The 24,124-nt window shown below is 38.2% G+C and overlaps 1 protein-coding gene across 2 annotated transcripts in view; it reads left to right on the plus strand.

Annotated features, from left to right (window-relative positions):
• The first annotated feature begins 1,308 nt into the window (after positions 1 to 1,308).
• Positions 1,309 to 24,124, plus strand: part of kif16bb (kinesin family member 16Bb) — a 34,790-nt gene continuing 11,974 nt past the window's right edge. The window contains exons 1-16 of one of the 2 annotated variants that reach the window (XM_056760585.1): positions 1,309 to 1,515; positions 1,820 to 1,889; positions 1,972 to 2,088; positions 2,905 to 3,021; positions 4,021 to 4,118; positions 5,268 to 5,377; positions 6,598 to 6,740; positions 7,510 to 7,678; positions 7,766 to 7,888; positions 8,435 to 8,610; positions 8,839 to 8,919; positions 9,562 to 9,621; positions 20,819 to 20,938; positions 21,074 to 21,125; positions 21,218 to 21,355; positions 23,149 to 23,231. In XM_056760585.1, the coding sequence (XP_056616563.1) occupies positions 1,469 to 1,515; positions 1,820 to 1,889; positions 1,972 to 2,088; positions 2,905 to 3,021; positions 4,021 to 4,118; positions 5,268 to 5,377; positions 6,598 to 6,740; positions 7,510 to 7,678; positions 7,766 to 7,888; positions 8,435 to 8,610; positions 8,839 to 8,919; positions 9,562 to 9,621; positions 20,819 to 20,938; positions 21,074 to 21,125; positions 21,218 to 21,355; positions 23,149 to 23,231 (1,704 nt within the window). In that variant the 5' untranslated portion in view covers positions 1,309 to 1,468. The remainder of the gene's footprint in view (positions 1,516 to 1,819; positions 1,890 to 1,971; positions 2,089 to 2,904; positions 3,022 to 4,020; positions 4,119 to 5,267; positions 5,378 to 6,597; positions 6,741 to 7,509; positions 7,679 to 7,765; positions 7,889 to 8,434; positions 8,611 to 8,838; positions 8,920 to 9,561; positions 9,622 to 20,818; positions 20,939 to 21,073; positions 21,126 to 21,217; positions 21,356 to 23,148; positions 23,232 to 24,124) is intronic. The other variant, XM_056760586.1, reaches the window with a different exon arrangement.

Below are 24,124 nucleotides of genomic sequence, written 5' to 3' on the forward strand. Positions count from 1 at the left end.
ACATTCCCATGAAGCTTGTGTCCTTTAAGTCAGAAGACCTTGCTATGAAGCCCAGCTCGCACTTTTTTATGCAACCGTGACTTTCATCTGAGGTTTGGTTTATGCCTTGAGAGATATTTGTGCGTGCTGCTTCTGCTTTCTCTTTTATCACATAATGATGCTCTCAGTTAAAATTAAACAAGTCTGGCTATGGCTTTTATAATGGCGAATTTATGGTTATCTTGTTTTTGGTTATTTTTTCAGCATGGGCAAAATGTAGTCATTTCTGAACCAAATTCTGTACTTTCTGACTAAGATTATGGAGAATAAATATTTGTGTATATTTATTAAATGTTGCATATTTAATATTTGTAAAAATATTTGAAAGCTTTGTCTTGTTAATTGCACATGATTTAACATATGAAATGTGACCCAATGCATATTACAAAATAATAAAGTAGCCTATACCCAAATCTCCAAAATGATGCGCTTCTTTATAACTAAGGAAAGACTACCATCTACAGGACACAAACGAAAGGTTGTAAACGTTGTATACCTCCCACTGTGCCCTTCAGCTATAGGTTTTTAGAGATCACAATTTTAAGAGATCAGCTGAAAAGAGACCTTTACATTTCCAGTCGTTTTTGTATTACTAATACAGGTAGGGAGGTCTCATTTAAAATATAAAGATATATATTTAAACGGTGTTTTCTACAAAGAGGGAGAAGAGATTATTATTTATATAATTATATTATATTAATTATATATATATATTATTATTATTCATGTGTTTTATGCACAATTATTTTGGTGTGACATGATTTTCTTTATGAAAAATGTGTATAAACTTCGAATTTGAACTAAAAGAAAAACATGTTTTATTTTTATGACAATAATGTAGAATTTAAAATATGGTATGTTGCTAACCTACTTATTATACATGGGACATTTTTCATCCAAAAATTGTATAATGTAAAATAGATAAAGGCCACTACCTAAATTTTTTGACAAACGGTAAAGCAATAAAAACTGTGAAATATTTTAAAGCCTTGAATCTATCCTTGTGATTCATACAATTTGCAAAAATCCGTTGAGTCGCAAATTTTATTCTGTACTTTTTTCTAAAGTTATTGAATAATGTCATCATAACTGCATTTACTTGTATGTTCTGTTTCTTGTTCAATTCGTGCAATAGAAAAAGCACGCAACGTCACATAAACGTAATTAATATGCAAGAGCCAGCAAATAAGAGAAGTCCTAACTAATTAATATTCATGAGCCAAGTCGTTGCAGGTGAAAGGTTACAGATCAGCTGAAGTACTTCAGAGTTGCAGTGCACATTTCAGTTTGTACTCATGGTGAAGAGATATGCTTTACAGAACAGGTGAGCACCGATTTAAAGGTGCAGTGGTTTATGAAAGCGCATGACATAAATTATAGTTACATTGCAAAATAAATGTAAAGTAAAGTCAAGCAGGTAAAGGTGCTCATGGCGTCTGTACGCGTTGCTGTCCGGGTCCGTCCATTAAACCAAAGGTTAGTCCAGCTTCTTGTGTTAAAGTCAACAATACTGCGTACTTAATTATACTTTCTTGAATCGAGATCTTAAAAATATTGTTTTGTACCTAAAGGTTTTGGCTTTGAGTGTTATTGTTTTATACCGCGTCAGAAAACCCAAGTCAATATTGTACTTTGCATGCGAATATTAAATGGTTAAATATGAACTACAAAAATATAGAAATACTATGTATTGTTTGATAAACCATTTTTAATAAATCATTCCCCAAAATAAAAGCTTTAACTGTACAATTTTCTTTCAACACGTTTATTTACAAATCAGGGAGAAGGACCTGTCAGCCAACGTCATTATACAAGTGAATGAAAATCAAACCTCTATTCTCAACCCCAAGGTGAGTACAATCTGCTTTTTAATAGGCTTTTTATTTGAATTTTTTCAGGTAAAGTTTGCTGAAGCATGTTTATGCTTTGTAGGAGAACATATACAGCCTGACTGGAGAAGCGTTTGGTGAGAGAGTGAAGTCTTTCTCATATGATTTTTCCTATGACTCAATGAACAGCAGGAGTGTGAATTTTGTGAACCAGGAGAAGGTATAAACTTTATTGCAACTGTCATGTGCTTTTTAACAATATAATAGTATTAGTTTCAGGGGTTGTAGAAATGTCTTTTTTCCCCCCTCATCTCTGTTGATTATATTTTGTAAGTTTAAACAGGTGTAGACTGTATTTGTATATATGTATAATATATTGTATAATATCTATATTGTGATATATTTTAAGTGTAATTTTCTCATTGTCTTATTTAATATGAAAGGGGTCAAATGGCACGAATACATGTTTTTCTGTGTCTTTGGTGTATTAGACTAGTAACATTGCAAAAAGTAACAATAGAAACAGTCAGTCTAATAGCGAATGCTCACCTAGACCAGCCTGAAACGCCCTGTGTAACCACACCCCCACAAACAGTTCATGGTATGATTTGACTAAGACCGCACAAATGTGTACGCAAGTGAGGTGGACGTACCTGTCGGTACAATTGCTTTATATGGTCATCGGCGTTACATTTCCATCACACGCTTGCAGTATTCAACCATTCACTACACACTGGTTAACTGGCCAATCATTGCACACCACGCTTTTCAGAGCGATGAGCTTTGTAAAAAATCTGCGCATTTCAGAGGCGGGACAAAGAGGAGATACAAGTATGCACAGTATGTGAAAAATACCACTTTAAATGTCTGAAACCACACACATAGCAGCTGAGCTGTTATGCATGTATTTGATATTACAAATTTGTTCATAGATGATGAATAACAGTGGGATCTCAACAATCATAAAAACAATGTTGCATAGAGCAAAGATAAGATATTAACTAGCTTAATGGTCTTATATCATCTGCCCTTTCAGATATTCAAAGACCTGGGCACTGATGTGCTACAAGCCGCTTTTGAGGGCTACAATGCCTGTGTTTTTGCCTACGGCCAGACGGGCTCAGGAAAGTCCTACACTATGATGGGCGACCCGGTAAGCATCTCATTTTGGGTGTAACACACACCCAGTCCTTTAAAGACACGCATAATGATTAGGTATTTTCTCAACTCCATTGGCTGCAGATTTATTATTTTACTCCATGCTTCTCTTGAGTAATCAAAAAATGTGGCAAGGGCAGCATGTGAAGAACTTGTAATTATAGCCAATATCAGTTTGTCATCTGAGAGACTCATTCAGATTTGTTCTGATAATAGTCATTCTGTTCTTTATATTTCCCTTCTGTCCTGCGTAATAATTAAAACCGCCACTGCGGATCAAAGGGTGAAATACTGCAGAGACATTAATGGAGTTTAGAATTATACAGAGTAATGTTAAAGTGTGGAAGAAAACATGAGGGGGAGCTGAAGTTTCTAGACGTCTGGTGATAAGGAGGGCAAAGCATCATGGGAAATCTGTCTTGCTATACTTTGAGATGTGTTTAGTATGTAAAATCCCAATGTTATATGCAGGAACGTTCATAAACAAGAGTACCTTTGGTTGCTTTTTCTGAATATTGCTAATGGTATTCATGGTGCAATTAAAGGGACAGTTGACCTAAAAATATAAATTCTTTCATCATTTACTCACCATCGAGTTGTTCCAAATCTGTATGAAATTCTTTAAACTGATAAAAACAGATAAAGATAATTGAACGAATGCTTGTAACCAAACAGTTCTTGCACTCAATTGACCACCATAGCTGGAAAAAATAAAATGGTATTCAAAAGTGCCCAGAACTGTTTGCTTTCCAACATTGTTAAAAATATCTTCTTTTGTGTTCAACAGAACAAAGACATTTATAAAGCAATTTTTCCTACTATAGTAGTCAATGGTGGCCAAGATCTGCTTGGTTACGAGCATTCTTCCAAATATCTTTTATGCAGATTTGGAAGAACTTGAGAGTGAGTAAATGAAGACAGGATTTTAATTTTGGGGTAAACTGTTCCTATAATGCTAAAATACAGTATCTACAGTACATACTCCTTGTTACAGGACGATTACGGACTGATTCCACGAATCTGTGAGGGATTGTTCCATCACACAAGTGGAATGTTACAAAGAGACAAGGCATCATTTCACATGGAGGTCAGGTATGAATACAGTACAGCCAAGTAATAGCATAATCATCCAGGGAATGTTACATGCCATGACCACAGTTGTTATGGTCTTCCCGTATCATTTACTCCAAGGACGTTTATTGAAGTTTGACGATCCCATCAAGATTCCATGGAGAAGGACTGACAGATTGCATTGTGTAAATGAGCCGTCTCTTCTGGCAGTTTATTTGTTCTTGAGGGTATTGTTAGATGGCAGGACGCTAATTATGACCAGACAATCAGGAAGGTCACTCGCTCCGTTTCTGCGGTCAACACAGCGGTTTCTCGATGATAACCCATGCGGTCTGTTGATTAGATGCATTTATACCTGGATTTAGACTCCTAATGAACCAGTTCAACAAATGCCGTTTTCTTGGGATTCCAAATGAGGTTTTTGTGGTTTAACCACCTGGATTCTCTGCTTTAAACAGTGCTCATTCATTGGGGACAGATGTAGCGTTAAAGGCATTCCAGATTTCAGACTGTCACATTTTAATTAACTCGCTCTTGGTTTGTATCTCAAACTTCTGTCTCTCCAGCTTCATTAGGAGCCGAAGAGGGACCGATCCGTCTTTCATTCTGGGAACCTGTTTAAACATTCACACGAGTTCTGCACACAGCCCGAAATAGGTTTATTATCTCATGGGATTTGATGTCTTTTCAGACTGTCAAGATTTTTTCCCTCACCCTGTTTGAAGCTGTGTTGCGATGCACGGCTACATATTTACATTCAAGGATATTGTGTGACATCACGTAATACCCCGTCAAGTCGCCGCGTCCCATCACAGCAGAGTATTGACTAATTTTATTCACACTTGATGATATTCAAACGAGGCTGCTAATTGACTGGAGTTTTCCAGGCAATTGCTTCGCGACTGATTTCGTCAAAACAAAGCTGATTTAATAAGCTAACGACTCAATCAGAGCTATTAAACTGAGACATAAAGTAAACGAGTGCTGTTTAGCGCAATTGCCGGGAATGAGCGTTACTGCCTTAATTTAGCGAGTCCCTGTTGAAGTTTGTGATGACATTTCATCTCGTTGTGTCATTTAATAAGAGCTTTTTTTGTAGTTTCTAAAATAGAATGTTTTAAGAGGGCTGTGAAAGCAAACTAAATCGTTTTTTATGCTTCGTGCTTGCAGCTACTTTGAAATCTACAAGGAGCGGGTTCGAGATCTCCTACCCAGCACAGACACACAAGGATGCGACCTGAGAGTGAGGGAACATCCCATAGATGGACCGTATGTAGAGGGTAAAATGACAGTTCATCTAGATGTCCAATGCAAAAGGAATAATGTGTGTATATATTGTATATGTGTGTATATACACTCACCTAAAGGATTATTAAGAACACCTGTTCAATTTGTCATTAATGCAATTATGGTGGTGGTGTAATGGTGTGAGGGATGTTTTCTCGGCACACTTTAGGCCCCTTAGTGCCAATTGGGCATCGTTTAAATGCCACGGCCTACCTGAGCATTGTTTGTAACCATGTCCATCCCTTTATGACCACCATGTACCCATCCTCTGATGGCTACATGCAGCAGGATAATGCACCATGTCACAAAGCTCGAATCATTTCAAATTGGTTTCTTGAACATGACAATGAGTTCACTGTACTAAAATGGCCCCCACAGTCACCAGATCTCAACCCAATAGAGCATCTTTGGGATGTGGTGGAACGGGAGCTTCGTGCATCCCACAAATCTCCATCAACTGCAAGATGCTATCCTATCAATATGGGCCAACATTTCTAAAGAATGCTTTCAGCACCTTGTTGAATCAATGCCATGTAGAATTAAGGCAGTTCTGAAGGTGAAAGGGGGTCAAACACAGTATAAGTATGGTGTTCCTAATAATCCTTTAGGTGAATGTATATGTATATGTATATGTGTGTATGTATATATATATGTGTGTATGTATATATATGTATGTATATATATATGTATGTATGTATATGTGTATATGTATATGTGTATATATGTGTATATGTGTGTATATGTGTATATATGTGTATATGTATGTATAATATATATATATATATATATATATATATATGTATGTATAATATATATATATATACACACACACACACACACACAATATCTGTAATAGTGCTGCAGAATAAAAGTTTTTCTTTACATAATGCATGTTTTTGTACTATGTATAATAGTTATGTTATTAGTATGCTTCTGGACCAGTTTTTGGTTAGAGGTGGTCAATACTCTGTACTGCTTGAATAAAATGTGCTGCTTGTTTAAACAGGTTGTGAACAAGCCCTGTAGTATGCATAAACATTTTTGAACTAAAAAATATTTTACTAAGAAATTAAATAAATAATCTTTAAGAAATTCATTTTATGCAACATGCATCACATTGCATGTTCTTTAAAGTAATTGCAAAACACTATTAGCCTGAAAAATATTTGTTTCCCAACTGATGTAGCTTAGTGTGTGTAAATACGTTGTTTAGCCCTGTCCAGACACCAGGTGCAGAGTTACACTGAGGTTGACCAGCTGATGGAGGAGGGCAACAGGAGGCGTGTCACTGCCAGCACGGGCATGAACCACGTCAGCAGTCGATCCCACGCCATCTTCACCATCCACTTCATCAAGGTCACAAGTCCATTTAGCCTTTGCTAAATGCCATCTGCTTCTCTGTTTTTACATGTGCAGATAGCTATCGCAGCTTGAAGTTATCACCTCCTTGTTTGTATTATCCAGCGAGTTCTCTCTATGTTTGTTGAGGCTGACTGGGTAGTGTTACTGTGAGTTTATCAGGGCGGGTTTGTGATGCGTGAGCTATGTAGCACGATTTTGGTTTGACCTTTGGGTGTAGATAGTTTAAGGCTTTACTGTAATCTAGGCGTGTATGCTATCATTTACAGATATATATTACTAATTAAACATTTATTTCTTGTGTTTTTATAAATACATTAATTGTTATTAATAATTGACTGAAAATGAAAACCTCTTTGGAAGGTGTCCTGTGAAAATATTAGAACAGCAATTAAAAATCTACCAGTCCGAGAGGGCAGAATTATTTATTGTTTTATTATAAAATTCTGTGGTGCACTGTATTTTTTCTGTATTTTATCATTAACATTTTTTTGCTTTTCATGATCTATGATTTTAAACGCCAGGAGGTTTCTGCTGGTTATAAACGAATACATCCAGATTTTTAAAAACATTTTAATAATCGTCTTAGACACTCCAGGGGATCAGCTGTCACGCAGCATTACGCATTTCCAATCTTCATTTCCTGTGCTTCAATCAAAAGTGCTTTTGCCTATTTTTCATATCCTATTGCAGTTTGATTCATTTTAATTTTAAAATGTGCAATATCTGACAGTGTGTCTGATCTTGCCACCTCATGTTTTTATAGGCCCTGTTTGACGTAGAATCACCGAGCGAAACAGTGAGTAAGATACACCTGGTTGACCTGGCAGGAAGTGAAAGAGCAGATGCCACACAAGCTACTGGCAGTAGATTGAAGGAGGGTATCAACATCAACAGATCGCTGGTCACCCTGGGCATTGTCATCTCTACTTTAGGTAAACAACTTCTTGTAAAGTGGAGATTTCAGGTGAAGGTTCACATTTTTATAAGGTTTCACTTTATTTCCTTGTCTGGTGTCACAGCTGATCTTTCTGTTGGTGGTGGAATGAAAAGGAAACACAGCTTTGTTCCATATCGAGATTCTGTGCTCACCTGGCTGCTTAAGGACAGTCTTGGCGGAAACTCCAAAACCATCATGATAGCCAGTATGTCAAAGGTCACAGTTTTCTTTCTGGAAATTCATAATTCTGAATAACCGGGGCACTCTAGTGCACAGTGTGGGGATACTGGGGATTGAATTTACAACCACTGTGTTACAAACCCATAAATGTGCTTTTCAAGGTGGACAGAATGAAATATACACCCGCGTAAAAAAATAAGAGACCATTTCAAACAACATTTTCAACAGTTTTGATAATCTTGTTTTTTCGCACAGTTTTCATGTGTCTTGTCATGCTGTCAGTCTATCACATTGCTGTTGGATGATTTTGTCACTTCTGAGGTTTGATTATGTTGAAATGCAACAGACACTGGACTGGAATGACCACAATAAATCTAGAAATGCTGATTAAATGAACATTTGTAATGTTGTCTTGTTTTTTTTCTGTGGCTATAATTAAAGTTGAATTAACATTTAAGATTAACTATCTAAACAGGCAGTACTAAAAAGTGGAAGTTTATGGTGCATCGCAGAGGGTTTAATCTCATTTTGTCCTAATTCGGATGCGCAATGTCTCTGTTTTTCGTTTCAGCCATCTCACCTGCTGATGTGAACTACAGCGAGACTTTAAACACTCTTCGGTATGCCAGCCGAGCTAAAAACATCGTAAACAAGCCCACAGTGAATGAGGACAGAAGTGTAAAAATTATCAGAGAGCTGCAAGCTGAAATTTCTCGCCTGAAAGCGTTGATGTCAACAGGAGAGCAGGTGTGTTAGTCAAGGTTTTTGAAGAAAAATCAGACATATCAAAATGAACTCGTCATTTTTTCAAATCAAATTAATTTTTGTAAGTAATGCTATGCTCATTCATTTTATATCTCACACTTCATACGATATCATTTAAATTAATATAATTACATGTTTTTACAATCGGAAGCATTACGAATCCTACGGCCTCGGTGTGTTTTGTTGCTCAGTTGTTTTTTAACGCTTCAGTTCTCATCCTATCAGACTGCATCATTAGACCCGCCTTCAGGGTCAAGTGTGGAGGAGAAACTTCATCAAGATGAAGCTAGAGTAAGTGGCTTAATTTCTCTGCATATCCTCTGACTACTTGAACAAATCTACTGCTGATTGAGATCCGTGCAGCTGATGGATGTTTAAGTGGGATGCATCCTGATTTAGAGAGATAATTAAAGGCTGTTTTAGAGAAGGTCAGCAGCATGATGTTGTCTCTTATATTTTAATTTAATTTTATGCTTGTGTCTTCATTTTAGATTTGAATAAATACACTCAACACTTGTTCTGTCTGTAAAGCAAAAGTTTGATTTCGGCCAGATTCTTTTGAGTTAAAAGTAGGGCTGCATAACAAATAGGTGCATTTAATTGTTTCCAGAATAAATAGTATAAATTCATAGTATACAGTATGTTGATGTACTGCATATATTAATAAGTTATATATATAAACTTATATATATAAACACACACACATAAATATGTAAGTAAGGGGGGGAATTATGTATTAAATATTACATTATATATATTTATATAATTATTATATATTAAATATTTATATACATAATATTATGTTAACATAAACATTTATTCTTTTATTTCGTTATGCAGCCCTAGTTAAAAGAATCCCACTTTTGTGGTGCTGCTTGTATAGCAATAATGTCTAGCAGAAATAATGCAAAGAATCTTTCTGTTCCATCTCAGGTGCAGGAGCTGACAAAACAGTGGGCTAGTCGTTGGACCGAAATCCAAAATATTCTTGGGGTTAGTGATACACGCACACACACTGTAGTCGTCTATTTTTAACAATGCAGTTCACATTTACACACATGCCCAGAAATGTATTTGTTCCATGAAATGTAAATATCAACATTTTTGTTAGCATTTAATATTTCTCATGTATCCTTCCTAAAATCACTTTTAGTTAAAGGATCTCTGGTCGATTTTGCTTCTGTAACTAATTTGTTAGTCCGCACTAATCTGACACACTCCGACACAGATTGCACCCTACTGTGTGAACGGGCTGTCAGTAAAGTAGTTCACTTGTGAGGCGGTAAGCAGAATCACTTTAGGTCTTCGCATCCCTGTGAGCTCAAGGAGGACATTGCTGGAAGGTCACCTAAACAGCCTCCTCCTGTGCCACAAACATTCTAAAAAAAATGATTTTAATCATGTGGATTCGGTTATTATATGATTTTTTTTCTGTGCACTATTTATAAAATTAAATGCAGGATAATAGACACAACATGGTGCACATTCACTAGATGCATACGGGCCATAGTGGTCCCACAAGGATGCAAGTTTGGGTCCATAAGACAGCCCCACAAAAATGTACCTGGTCCTGCAGCGTTCTGTAAATGTTTTAAGCTGTTGTGTGTAATTACTTTTGCAACAGCTAGGTGGCAGTGTTTTGCTTGGGATGTGCAGAGGTTTTGCCTTTGGCTCGTTGTTTGACGCCGTGTTGTGTAGCAGCCTGTGGTGTTGTAAATGGAGGTTTTCAGACTGGAGGTGGAGTCTGGGGTCAGTTTCAGGCCACAAGCTGGAACTGTCAGAACGCCGCAGCAAAAGCTCATTGGTATGAGAGACTATAACCTCTGTCCTGCCTCTGTGTGTGTTTATGTGACAGCAGATAGGGGAGACAGAGAAAAAGCGTGCTACTGAGGAGAGAGAGAGTGATGCATTCATATTTTTTGCTTCTCATTTGTCACACGTCATGTCTTTCTCCCTGTCATTTATACACACACACACATAAATCTAAGAGCCAAACAGAGATGGCAGATGGTCACGCAAACTCTGAGCTTTTAGCTGTTCCTCTGTAGCTTTCCAGTCAGTTAGGACACAGAATGCTCAGACGTACCATTCACTTTCTCCTAGCTGGCTTACCCACCGCCTCTCTCTGACCATACCGCTTTTAGCCGGTCAAAATCGATGTGTGTGTTGGTGGAAATAGAAAGTTGAGGACATATCCTGGGACCAATTTGTCGTCAGTTTTTGTACGTTTCTTGTGCGTCTTTGCCAAGTCGACGAACAGCATGCGAGTGAGCTGTTGATGCATCAGCTGAATTTAATTGCAGATAATAACTTCAAATAGCACTTCGCCTGGGCTGTTTTATCAAGTCCCGTCATAATGAGCACGTTTGCATCTCGACTGCTTATTCTTCGCCGCCTTTTTCGAGTGCTTTGGCGTCTTTTTTAAGGGAAAGTGTTGCAGCGAGAAGGAGTCAGCCCACAAGGAGAAATAACAAAGGAACAGATCTTTTCAGAAGCTTTTTTGGTCTTCCTATGAAATTGACCGAAAAACAGAGGAGTTAACAATGCAACCCCAGAACACAGATTAGGGCTGTTTTTAGAGTTTATCTGCGAATGGCAAGTGATTCTACGTTAAGCATTTTGTTGTCATGTTTAATTCTCATATGTTATTGATGGCAGATAATAATATGTCATTACGTTTTCCTGTGCAAAATTCAAACCAGCAGCCATCTAGAACTCCTTCTTAACCACACAGCAACACACTAAAAACCACTCTTAACATCTTGGCAACAGCACAGCAACGTTCTGGCAACCACCCACAACAACAATTTTGCTGGTTGCCAGGACATTGCTGTTCGGTTGCCTAGGAGTTCTGGGTGGTCGTTGGGTGGCTCCAGAAATAAAAGCACACCCCATGATATTCTGTATCGTCAGAATAAAATGTACAAAAGCTTTCTCTGCGGCGGTACCCCTTCAAAAAGTACACCTTTAAACCTCAAAGATAAATACTGGTACCAAATGTCTAAGTATTTGTACCTACATATTGGGACATTTTTAAGTGTACCATCCCAGTGACCGCTTTTGTACCTTTATTCTGACATTGGGGTCAACGGATATAGCGGGGTCTCCTCCAAAAACGTTTTTTAGTCGTTGAATCATCTGGAAAGTAAACTTTTTAAGTCTTTAAACGCAAATCGTCATGTAACAACGCATAACTACGCTATGTTTGTCTTTAAAGGGATATTTCAGGGGCTTTTCAAATTGACTGAATATAACTTAATAATGCTGTCGGAGTTATATTACCACGTATGATTTTTCTTCCAATCTGTAGAATGGGAGTGAATGGGGGCAATTTTTTGAAGCTCCAAAAAAAGTGCATCCATCAATCAAAGAACTGCTCGATACAGCTATGTGGTCTTTACAAAGGTCTTCTGAAGCGAATCGATGCTATTGTTTAAGAGTAAAATCCATATTGAGAGCGCTATTAACGTCAATGTCTAACTTCCATTGTCCCTCGGTTGTGCGTGAACCTGAGGCTTGTTTTTCCGGCAATTACCGCATGCCAATGTCCAATAGGTTTCCGTCTCCTCTGTGCTGGTGCTTTCGTCACCTCATTTCCAAGAAAAACAAGCCTCTGCTTCACGCGCAGCCGAGAGATAACGGAAGTTAGATACTAATGTTAAAAGCATTGTCAATATAGATATTTCTGTTAAACAAACGTATCGATTCGCTTCAAAAAGACCTTTGTTAAGACCACGGAGCCGTGTCGAGCAGTTCTTTGATTGATGGATGCCCCTTTTGGAGCTTCAAAAAATTGCCCTCCCATTCTACTGCTTGTAAGAAAAGTTATATGTGGTATTAAAACTCAGACTGCATTATTCTTCAAAAAGAAAGTCATATTCAGTCAGGATGCCTTGAGGGTGAGTAAAACATGGGGATATATCCCTTTAAGAGGTTTATTTGTCATTGTACATGTCATAGTCCAGTATGACTTGCTACGTAAACCTTTTCGAAAATCCTCAATTTGAATGATTTTTAATAAACTAGGTGAAAATGTTAAACCAAAAGATGGCACTGTAGCACTTTATGATGCTTCCGGCTCTTCCACACCGACTTGAAGCAATGAAATAAACAAAAGAAAGTCTGGCTGTGGTTTACATTTAATTTTCAAGCTATTTAGATTACTGTGTCATCCAGCCACCATAAAACTGCTTTAATGGCGAAGTCAACATGTGGCAGAAGGGAAGGGGTGGGGGGGCTGATGTACAGTGGATGATTAAAATGGCTTCTCTGGGTGAAGAAGTATTAGCTGAGAATATGCGTTCTGTGCTTTCTGTTTGTCGTTTCTCTTCCACTGATCATAATATCCGCTGTTGCCACCCAGCGTGTTTGTATGGACTAGTGGAGTGATGGCCAAACATGATGTACATGATGGTTAAATGTATATGTTCATTGAGATGGACTGGGGTGAAGATCCGTTAGTGTAGTGAAGTACCTGTCTGTGAAAATAATGGCATTCTGTGGGTATTTTTATATTCCCTTTTTGTTCATTTAATTGAACAAAGCTCTGTTGTAGCGTTTCATCGGACACAAGCCTGAAATGAAGTAAACTTCCGGTCTATGTTTGTTTATCGGTCTGGCTAGTGTCTGAAAATTTAACCATTTATATTTTATTTAATTCATGTTATTATAAAGTTATTTTTTTGTATAATAATTGTATTAAAGGTGGGGTGGTTGATTTGGAAAGGTGATCATTTTAGCCTGCTAAATTATGATCCCACCCTCTATGCCGTTTGCCGTCTGCTTTGTTGAATTTTGTTGTATGTTAATTTTATTAAATTAACAGTTTGTTGAATGCATTGCGTATCTTTGTCGCATTTTAAGAAACCTTGTGGGACAAATTTTGGGGAGGCAAGTTTGTCAAGTAATGTTTTATTTCGGTTTCTTTTGCTTGCTATCACAAATAATCTTATTTACGAATGTGTACCAGAAGTTAAGGACAATCCATGAATGGGCACATGCGCGTTTGTTTGTTTATGTTGTTGCTTTAAACAGGCTATAAAGAAACTATCTTAAGAAGCTATCTTCCAACTGCATGTTTATAATAAGGGCTTGATTTTCAAAATTTTAATATTTTGTGATAATGGTGTTTTACATTGTTATTTAGAATTTAGAATATTGAAAATGTATTTAATTTAAATTAGATCCCGAATGCCTGTCTTCCAATGTAGTCTTTGCATTTATAACATGCATGTAGATTTGACATATGTGTATTACAGTTATTGAGGATCGATATAGTTACAACAATAATAGCAGTGTTAAACATGAACATTTGGAAACTACTTCATAAAACTATGTTTGCAAAGTATTTCTTTAAACTTCTAAAGCTCTCAGTCAATCAAACAGTTTTTCATGTCTGTAGTGACCCTGACCAGGGAGTGCTAAGCAGAAAGCAAAGCCGCCGGGCCTGTCTCCAGTAAGCATAAGACCTCTGAAAACATGCCAAAGGTTGATGAAGTGTTTCAGAGCTTTTTTCTCAAAGTACATAAAGTCGATAGTAAAGCTTGCCGAATGGAGAACTTTTTCAAGCAAGTCTGAAAGGGGAAGTCAGGGGTAGAGAACAGGTTAAACGAAGAAGCCCATGAGCACAAGCTCATTTCGAGACAATGCTATGGTCCGTAATGAAGAGATTTTGTTTAGTCACATATGGCAGATTAATCTCTGAGCATCCGGTGCGCTAATTAATATGGCCGTGTTGTAATTCTCTCCATTGGTGTTCGGTGGCGTTCCAGTTGCTAGCTTGCTAATGGTCCATGGCGTGGTCTCAGTGGGTATGTTGTAGAAAATTAACAGAATGATAACAGAAGTGTTGTCCAAGAGATGGTCGAAATATGTCAGGCGTAATGCATCCGTAGCAAGGTCGCAAGCTGGACCTCTTATTGTGTTTTACGAAACGTTTAAAGATATATGGGTCGTCTTTGATCATTGTGATGGCATCTTAAAGGCAAACCTCTTTCGTCATAGATGTCGTGTTGTCTGGGCCCCTTTAAGTACTTCGCAATGAACCATTAAGAGTTAAATGTGAAGAAAATGCCAGCTGTTAAGATCTGATACAGAAGCAGAAGTGGGGCTGTCTTCAGAAAGGTCACCACTTAGAACAGTTTTACCTCAGTCTTAGATGTGCGGCTCACAGAGAACCGATTTTCACCTGCAGGCATTGAGAGTACATACAGATTTCTATTCTATTTAAAGTGCAGTTTATAACCTTATAATAATAACTTGTAATTTGATGGGAATTGTAAGTTTGACGTCATTTGTCGTTACCCACGTAAGGGTAAGTATGTAACATGCAATTATATGTTTAAAACAGAGATGGGGAGTAAGAGGCAAAAGGAATGGCACAGCTTTTCAGCCTTAAGAATATTTTTCCGTTTTTATTTCAATTTTTCTGGGCACCATTCATCTGGTTTCGATATAGTACTTTATTTTCTCTTTGTCAGTTCAGCATAAACATAAAAACTTGTTTTGACTTCATTTTTTAAGATTTTTGTTTTCTAACTGATCAATAATCTCATATGTTCTTATGAATGGCTTTTTTGAAAATCTATCTAGTGCAAAAGTTATTTTTATGAGAATCCGTTCTCACAATAGTATTTTCTTGCTTCCGTTTTATTCTTCACTGTCTTTCAGCGCATTCAGAAGTTAAATTTGTTAATGCGAGACTGGAGAAAATTTAACTTTTAAGAGAGTGACAGCAATTCTGCGCCTCTGGAAAGCAAACACAATCTTAATTCGTTCTCCAAGGCCGTTTTGGAATGCAAAGTTATGCAGCTGCGGTATTTTAGATTGGTTAAAGGTGGGCGGGTAGTGGATGGCGCTTCGTAAAGAGACTTGCTTCAATAGCAGACTCCCTGAAAGTGAGAGAATGTGTGAGGATGATGGAGGAGAGCGAGGGGCATTTCTTCTGTCCAGTGACTCCCAATCTTCGGCAGCTGGCAAGGTGATGCACCCTCATCGCATTTGTTCATTTAGGAGAGCTCATACAGAACTGAATGGAACAGCGAGGATTGATTACATACATGGGGCCTAACCAGAGCAGTTTATCTTGCAGTCAATTGTGCCATTTGTTTTCATTTCGGAAAAGATGCGTTAAGTCCCCAGAGCCAGGCGCACACACCAACACAACAACACTCGTTCTTGTCTTGAGATGATTCTGGGAGAGTGTTTATACAGCATAAGTCGTCTTTTCCTACCTTTCTCTCAGTTTTCCTTTCCACTCTCTTGTTTCTCTATCACTTTCACTGTTTATTAAGACCTCTGCTTTAATTATGCATGACAACTGTGTTTAATTGCTGTGTTGTGATTGCAATGCAGTCCATTTTTTTTCAGCCCGGATAGGTGTGAAATACCTTCAGATGATAAAATGGCTTGACGTGAATTAAGCATTCCTTTAATGAGCGCTGTGAAAGGAGAATAAATTATGTAGCATTTGTGCCGTGGCTGTCGCATCAATCTGAGAAGCATATCAAGCAGTGGACGGCTGGAAAATGAATGAACGTTTTTATTGGTCCTGGTGGTTGGCCAGCTGAGACTTTGTCAGACTTGGTAAATAGTAAATACACGTATCAGAATTTTCATTCTAATAAATTTAATTCAGAAACAGTTAGAGTTGTTTTGTTGTTTTGTTGTGTATGTGTCTGGGTGATATTCTTCTGCACAAGAAGATATTTATGGTATGCAAGTCTTGCTTGGTTTATTGGACAGACAGAAGAAATACCTCATATTTTGTGTCTTGTTCAATGCACTGTATGTGTACTTCTGATTTCTAAATGGCAGATGATAAAACGGCAAAAAATCTCATAGACTTACAATGGACCACAATAGTTAAGCTAGGTTTTCATCCAACTGTGAATCTTTTCAAAGTTTGCAAAAAAGAAAAATGAAATGCGTGCGTTTCATTCAAGTTGTTCGTGCGGATGACGGTGGTATGGGCAACCCAGTAACCAACCTAGAACAACTCCCGAGACAACTGATTAGGGACGTGGATGTAATGTTCACTACGTCAAACTTCATTCAGCAAATGTTTTTCCATCTCCCATAAATAGCTTTTTTTTTGCACAAGTCAAAAACCACCAGAAGCGATTTAGAAAAATCCTTAATTCGCACGAATGTTTTTTATCACTCTTTTCTGATGCGATACTTCAAAATGCACAAAGAATAACAGGGTGATGGTAACAGCTATTCACACTCGAAGGGGAGGGTAGATAGTGGTTGGTTTTACACAAGCAAGCACCACTGGAAATGTAGAAATCCACTTACTTATTGTGTAGGCTGCTCAATATCACATTAAAACGTACAGTTGTCCTGCTTCTTGACTTTGTTTAATTGTCTCTCGCTCGCTTTCTTTATAGACAGTGCACCGTTTTGGAGCTGTTATCCTCTCTTGATCTCTCAACCCATGTATTTTCAAAGCTCTTTTTAATCTTCATCCAGTCCATCTGGCTTGTTTTCTGAACACATGCAGTGCCTCAAATAGCCCCGTGCTTGGGCCACCAGGACCACGTTTTATTTTCAGAGTGTGCAAAATAAATCAGCAGTTTTATGATGAGCTTCCAAATGGCGCCCAGATCTCATTTGCTTCCCGAGTTGGGAGTGTATGTAATTTTGCAACCAGTACAAACCTCAAGCACAAGAACTTCTCCAGTGCAGAACGTACCCTCAAACCAGGCTCTTTTTCTCTCTCTCCTCCAGAAGGCGATACAGTGCATTAATCTGCCGACAAGGTTCCTATCTATCTATCTATCTGCCTCTCCCTCTCTTTCCCTCTCAATCTCTCACTCTCATCTAATGAAGTCGGGGAAGAATTCGTTTAATTAAGTGTGGAGAGAAGGCCCTCCACACAATCGATGCCTCTCCCTCTTCGTTAGGGAAAAGGATTTTGCTTCGTCCGCCGCTGTCGATGAGGTGGAAATAGACACATTGCTCTCTAGCCTGAAGTGGGTTGAGTGTGAGGGTGGAATGGAAGATAAGAGGGGAACGATGTGCTAGAAACAGGCCCGTTTCCTAAACCTTTTTTTGATAAATCGCTTGTAAAGAGAAGTTCGGAAGCAGTTACTTTTTTGTAATGCTAAATTTCCTCAGAGAATTAAAAGCATTTTGGTTCTGCGGTCACTGCGCAGAGAACCAAAGCGCATTAGCTTCCCTTTCATTCGGAGGAGAAAACCCCAGGTGCTTCAGTCTCCAAAACTTTGAATTAAAACCAACACTCTTTCAAGATGTCTTTGGCCCTCTACGATTTGAATTCGTCCTCACGGACAGATTGGTATGTGCAAGTTTTTCCCTTTTGTTGCACTGCTCTTTCAGTATGCTCGGGGCGTTCGAAGGTCTTGTCTCATTCTTCAGTCATGTGGATTGGTGTCATTATTTCCTCCCTCGTATGGGAAACGGTCGTCTGTTCCCAGTGAAAGCACATTATTTAGAGCAGAGTGCTTATTTGATGAGGCATGCCAATTTCTATCATTTCAGAGATGTTTGTTTGCATAAGATGGTAATGGCATAGAAATGTTTCAAAGTTCTGCTAGACTGAAAAACATATAGCAACAGGAGATATTTGGGGTTTGGGGAAGGATGGTAGGCTTTTTGTCTGCATTGGTTGTAGTCTTCTTTAATAAGGAAAGAGAGGTTTTGTTGGGATTTATGAGGTTTTAGAGGGACATGAAGGGTATATAGTACATGCAGTAAGCAGCCCTTAAATTTATTTTTTAAATGCAAACCCCGGAAGCGAGTTAGCATTTAAGACTTCCGTTTCCATCGCCCCAAAGTCTATGTTTTTTTTAATGGGTTTTTGGTAAATCGCCTGAAATAAGGTCTGTGGCTAATAACCATTACATATTTTCACGTTTAATGCATGACATTAAACACACCAGTTATATCCCGTTTGAGTTTTTAAAACCTTTATTGTGTCTTTAAAATGGCGGTTGCTAACAAGTTGCTTAAAGCAGGTACTTCCTTTGGCGGGGACGTTAGATGTCATTGCGCATATAAATCTCACAAATAATGCAACATGGGCACAAATGTCTAAAATCATTGTTGGGGATTCATCCACGGAGTAATTTACTTACCTGAGGTAAGCTTACCTGATATATGGTGCTTTTTACATTTTTCATTGTTGCAAAGCAGCCTTACTTGCATTATAATTAAATAATAAAAAAATTATGACAGATGAATAAAAAATAAGGACAATGCAAGTTAATACTGCAAGTTTTATGCACTAAATGTAAAATTTGATGAAATAAATTATCAGCTGATAATTGCCATGATCTCTAAAAGATGAACTTGAAACTATTGTCTTGTGGAAATGTAATCTTAGTTTTGGGGACCAGCATATGTTGTCAAATGTAATGAGATGTTTCTGTCCCCAAATTGCTTCTTAAAGGAACAGTTCACAAAAAATGAAATTTTGTCGTCAGTAACTCGCACTCAAGTTCCTAAACCGGTATATATTACTTTGTTCCTGCTGAACACAGAGAAAGATATTTGGAAGAATGTTTGTAACCTAAAAGTTCTTGCCCACCTTTGACTACAATAGTAAGAAAATGTAAAATGGTAGTCAAAAGTGCCCCCAAACTGCATTCCTACATTTTTCTAAATATCTTCTTTTATGTTCAGCAGAAAAATAAAGTATACAATATTTTTTTCTACTATATGGTAGTCAATGGTGCCCCAGAACTCAAAATTTCTAACAATCTTCCACATATGTTTCGTTGTGTAAACTATCCCTTTACCCTTATTGGTCAACCAGCTTAACCATAAAAGTAATGCTGGTGAACAGGCTTGATGGACAAGCCTGGAAATTTTTACTGAACCAAGTGTATTCCTTAATGAGACTTTTGCAAATGTTGTGTGTCAACTAGAGTTTGTGTATTCATAATCCACTCTCGTTTCCAGTGTGGTCTGAATGTAAGCTTGTGATCAAAAGTCAAAGGCCTCAAAAGAGTACAAGCATTGATCTTTATATTGCATCTGTGTGCTCCATCCTGGTTGTCAAACAGCCTTTGAAGAATGTGTGTTTTCATGGGGTGCCTCCCAGCTGTGGTAGCTGACATGAGGCGCATAACGTGGACACATGCTATCATTATTATAGTAAAGAAAAGATGATGAGCCGAAATAATTTTTCTGTTTATCATCACCTTCCTGTGGAGGGATTCTCCAATGCCGTTAATACGTATTTAGCAGTTGTGTTCTTCAATCAAGTCCAAGTTTCAATTCATTTACTCTGTGAATACTGATTTAACTTTGACTTTGAGTTTATGGTTGAGAGTTGATACTGTAGTGTGATGGCTTTTAATTGAAACGTCAACGCTGTGCTATATCACTACATTAATCACAAGCCGTGGCGTAGAATAGTGACATCATTTACCCATATTTCTCATGCTGTGAACGTTTGTGCGTAAGAAAGCGGTCTTGGGCACAGCCTTTTCTATATTCTGTTCTCAAAATATATTCCATAGATGGTCTTTGATTTATTTTAGTTAGATAATTTTCACTAGTTTTAATAAAAAGTGAATTTTTATTGGCCAACTGAAACATTATTGGTTAGAATGAATTCTTCCTGTTTTAGCATTACATCTTTTAGAGTCTGATGGCAAAATCTTTCTCTCTTTTTCTCTTTCCTGCTTTTGTGTGCAATATAAATCCCTCAAACGTGTCACTTTGTCTTTTAAGCATCTTATCCTGCATTCGTTTTCTGATTTGCGCATTTTATCGATTGTTTCTGTGCTTGTTTCATAAGGGTTCACCAGCACTTCTCCTATGAGATTGCATGGGTTGTGGAATGTGCAAACTCAATGTAGAGTTCGAGACCCACCCGAAGTGATCTAAATGATTTATGGTGTTTCCTTCTCATTTTCACATCCCTGCTCTCTCGTTCCCAGCATCCCCAAGCTCCCAGCCTTCTGACATATAGCCAAAGCCAGATATTATTCTGCTTGGCCTTGAAGCCTAAAGGCAAAGTCATAAACAACGTGTGCACTGCTTCCTCTGCTCCGATGCTTTACAATTAAATGTCTGTCATTTTAGGTTTATAAAGTGCTCCCGCTTCTTTAAACTGTCGTTTAGTAGGTTTTTTCTTCCTCTGATGGTTTATTTCATCATCTTTCTTGCCAATCTCCATTAATCTGAACTCTTTTCCATTCTATCTACTCTACTGTAGGAAGATACGGTAGCTCTCAGAAAAGAGGGTATCGGAGTAGTTATTGATTCCCAAATGCCGTATTTGATCTGCATTGATGAGGATCTCCTGAGCACAGGGGTCGTCCTCTATCACTTAAAGGTTGGTAGCCACAATGCACTGCAACAACATTTTATTCATTTTCAATTTCACTGACCTGATCTCAAGTCTTTCGTATTGATAATATTGGCAATAAAATTCATAAGGGTTCCTAACATTCCTTGTGCTGTTATATAGGAGGGCAGAACTTCAGTAGGTGCTGGAGGAACGGAGTCGGAGCAGGATATCGGTTTGTATTCTGTCCACACTGAGTTTGTTCTTGACAGGAAGCTGTCGGCAGTGTCAGAACCTCTTTCACTCTCAGGTTTTTCTGTTTCTCAGTTCTCTATGGTGAAGCTCTTCAGAGGGAACACTGTGTGTTTGAGAACCAGAGAGGGTCTGTCACACTCCTGCCGCTCCCAGGAGCCATGTGTGCAATCAGTGGGGTGGAGGTGACTCAGCCCTGCCTCCTGACCCAGGGTGAGAAAACCGCACCATCAGAGTGTGTCTGTCTGTCTATAGATATAGATATAAATACTTTTTGCCAAGTGTAATTATAAAACACCCAGCAGAAAAAGATAACAAAAAGAGATACACTTTAAAACATGCTGGGTTTTTAACCCAACGTTGGATCAAAATGGGCACAAACCCAGCTGTTTGCCCGTTTGGTTAAAGGGATAGTTCACCCAAAAATGAAAATTCTGTCATGAATTACTCACTCTCTAGTTGTTACAAACCTGTATATATATATATTTCTTTGTTACAACGAACGGTTGTAACCAAACAGTTCTTGGACACCATTGACCACTATAGTAGAACAAATGACAATGGTTGTCAAAAGTGCCCCGGAACTTTTTCTGTCCTAGATTCTTCAAAATATCTTCTTTTGTGTTCACCAGAACAAAAAAAATTGTAAAGAGGTTTTTAGTCAATGGGGTCCAAGAATTGTTTGGTTAAAGCATTCTACCAAAAATCTTTCTGCGTGTTCATCAGAACAAAGAAATTTATACAGATTTGGAACAACTTGAAGATGAGTAAATTATGACAGACATTTTATTTTAGGGTGAACTATCCTTTTAAATTAACTCAAATGTTTCTATTTAACCAAACAATAGATACAAAACCAGCATTTTGGGTTTAAACAACCCAGCATGGGTAATCTACAACCCAATGGTTGGGTTTGTCTCTTTGTGACCAAACGGTGGGTTAAAAATATATGTGTTATATTTTTAGCCTCAAAGGTTTTAAAAACAAATCTGTGACGCACTTGAAGTACATGTGAATCTTGCCACTTTGCATCACTGGATTCTCAACCTCTTGGAGTGAACTAGACCTGCCCTATACGGCTTCAATTCTTGTAAAGGTCCACACAAGCGACTCTCGTCTCGCAGCAAGACTCGCAGGCACTTCCAGAACAGCCAAACATGACTGAGGTTAGGAGTCTGGCGGACAAAGCACCCGACCCTCAGTTAATTGGCAGATGAAACCGATAGAGTGCAACGGGTTTGAAGTGCGTGTGTGGGATTAACCTTTCAAAAAGGGTAAAACCTCCACAATTCAGACAGAACAGCTTGTCTTCCCAGGGCTTGATCTATTCTGGGAGCAAGATCAGAAAAAGAAAAGGCAACTAAAGGAAAGGAGACTCATGAGGAGAGAGTGAAGTATGCCAATGGGGCCCATTAAAAAATTATATTTGCCAGTGTTCCCCACTTTGGTCATGGTGGCATCTCAAGCCATTTCCTTTGAACAAATGATAGTAATTTCCAGACCAACCATGGCCCAAATCTATCTGAAGCCTGCCTTTCAAGGACTTTGTCACCCCTGGAAGTCATTAATAGAGCCAAGATTTTTTTTTACCCCAAAGGGAGTACCGGAAGAAAGAAATCGGCATCTCACAACCTCAGTGAAGAGTTACCTTTCGGAAACTTTATGCGTAATGGATTTGATTCACAGGAAACACCGACACAATCTCACAACCCAAAAAATATTTTACAATATGGCAATTTTTGGCTAATTCGTATGAATTTGTACGATCTGATTTGTACATTTTTGTACGATCTTCCTTTGCTCCAGAGTCATTAGGTTTAAGGGGGGGTGCATCAGTATTGTTTTTTTCCAGTAGTTGTTCGTTTTGGTACGAAATCAGACGAAGTAGCAACTTTGTAAGATCAGAAACACATTGTTAAAATTTACTGTGGGTTGCTTTGAATTAAAGCATCTCCAAAATGCATAAATGTAAATGTAATCAATACCATATTTTGTATTTCTTTCAGGAATGAGCATTCAACTTGGAAAGACCACCATGTTTCATTTCAACCATCCTCAAGAAGCTGCCCAGCTACGGGAGAAGCGCAAGGTGATGGAAACTCTTTATACTCCTTTGAAGCTTTATTCGTAAGTTAAACGTAACATATTTATGTATTAAAAGAACTGCTGGGAAAAAAAGGTGGGCAGAACCTATGTTGAAAAATGCAAGTCATCAGAAACTCTTTCGTATTTGCTATGCCAATTGGTCCCCCACACAAGGTAGAGGAGCTTTCTTCTTCAAAGAGGCCCAAATACACCTCCCTCAAGCTAAAATTATAAATCCCTCTTGGTATGTTTGCCAAGTGCCGCTTTTCTCTTTCTTTCTATCTTTTACACCTTTTTTCTTTATTTCCTCAGAGAGGTAAAGTAATTGTGCACCGCAGCGTCTTCAGATAAGAGCCGAACGTGTTTCTGTCTTTAGTTTGCAAGTGCGCACCTACATTTCCTGTCTTATTTTCCTTCTCCCCTCAGCCTCCGACACTCTCTAACTTTCTCTCTCTCTATGTCTCTCACTGCTGTGACAGGTAATTAAATATTTCCTGACTGTTAAGTCTCTCATTGTAAAGTTAGACAGCAGCTGTTTCATGTTCTGCGGGCTGAGATTACAGTTCTTTCTCTCTGCGTGAGCTATTCTTATGCTGGCAAACAACTGTTAACTTGCCTAGCAGAACTCTCGCCGGCACCATTCAGTCATTTTTGTCGAAACGAAACTTTTCGTATTATACATTAGTGCATGCTTGACGATTGCTTGCATATCCAACTTCACAGTCTGAATGCTTTTGCCATTAATCTTTTGTGCCAAGATGAATGTTCCCCGTTGAAAGATCAACAGTGCTGGTCACCAACATATGTTTTGGATGCTGGTCCCCTGCATGGGATGCTGAGATGCTGATGTCCCCACCAGGCTGCTTGACTAACATCCCTCCCATGGAGAGCCATATT

Source organism: Triplophysa dalaica, chromosome 11 (genome assembly GCF_015846415.1).
Source record: "Triplophysa dalaica isolate WHDGS20190420 chromosome 11, ASM1584641v1, whole genome shotgun sequence".
Classification (NCBI taxonomy): Eukaryota; Metazoa; Chordata; class Actinopteri; order Cypriniformes; family Nemacheilidae; genus Triplophysa; species Triplophysa dalaica.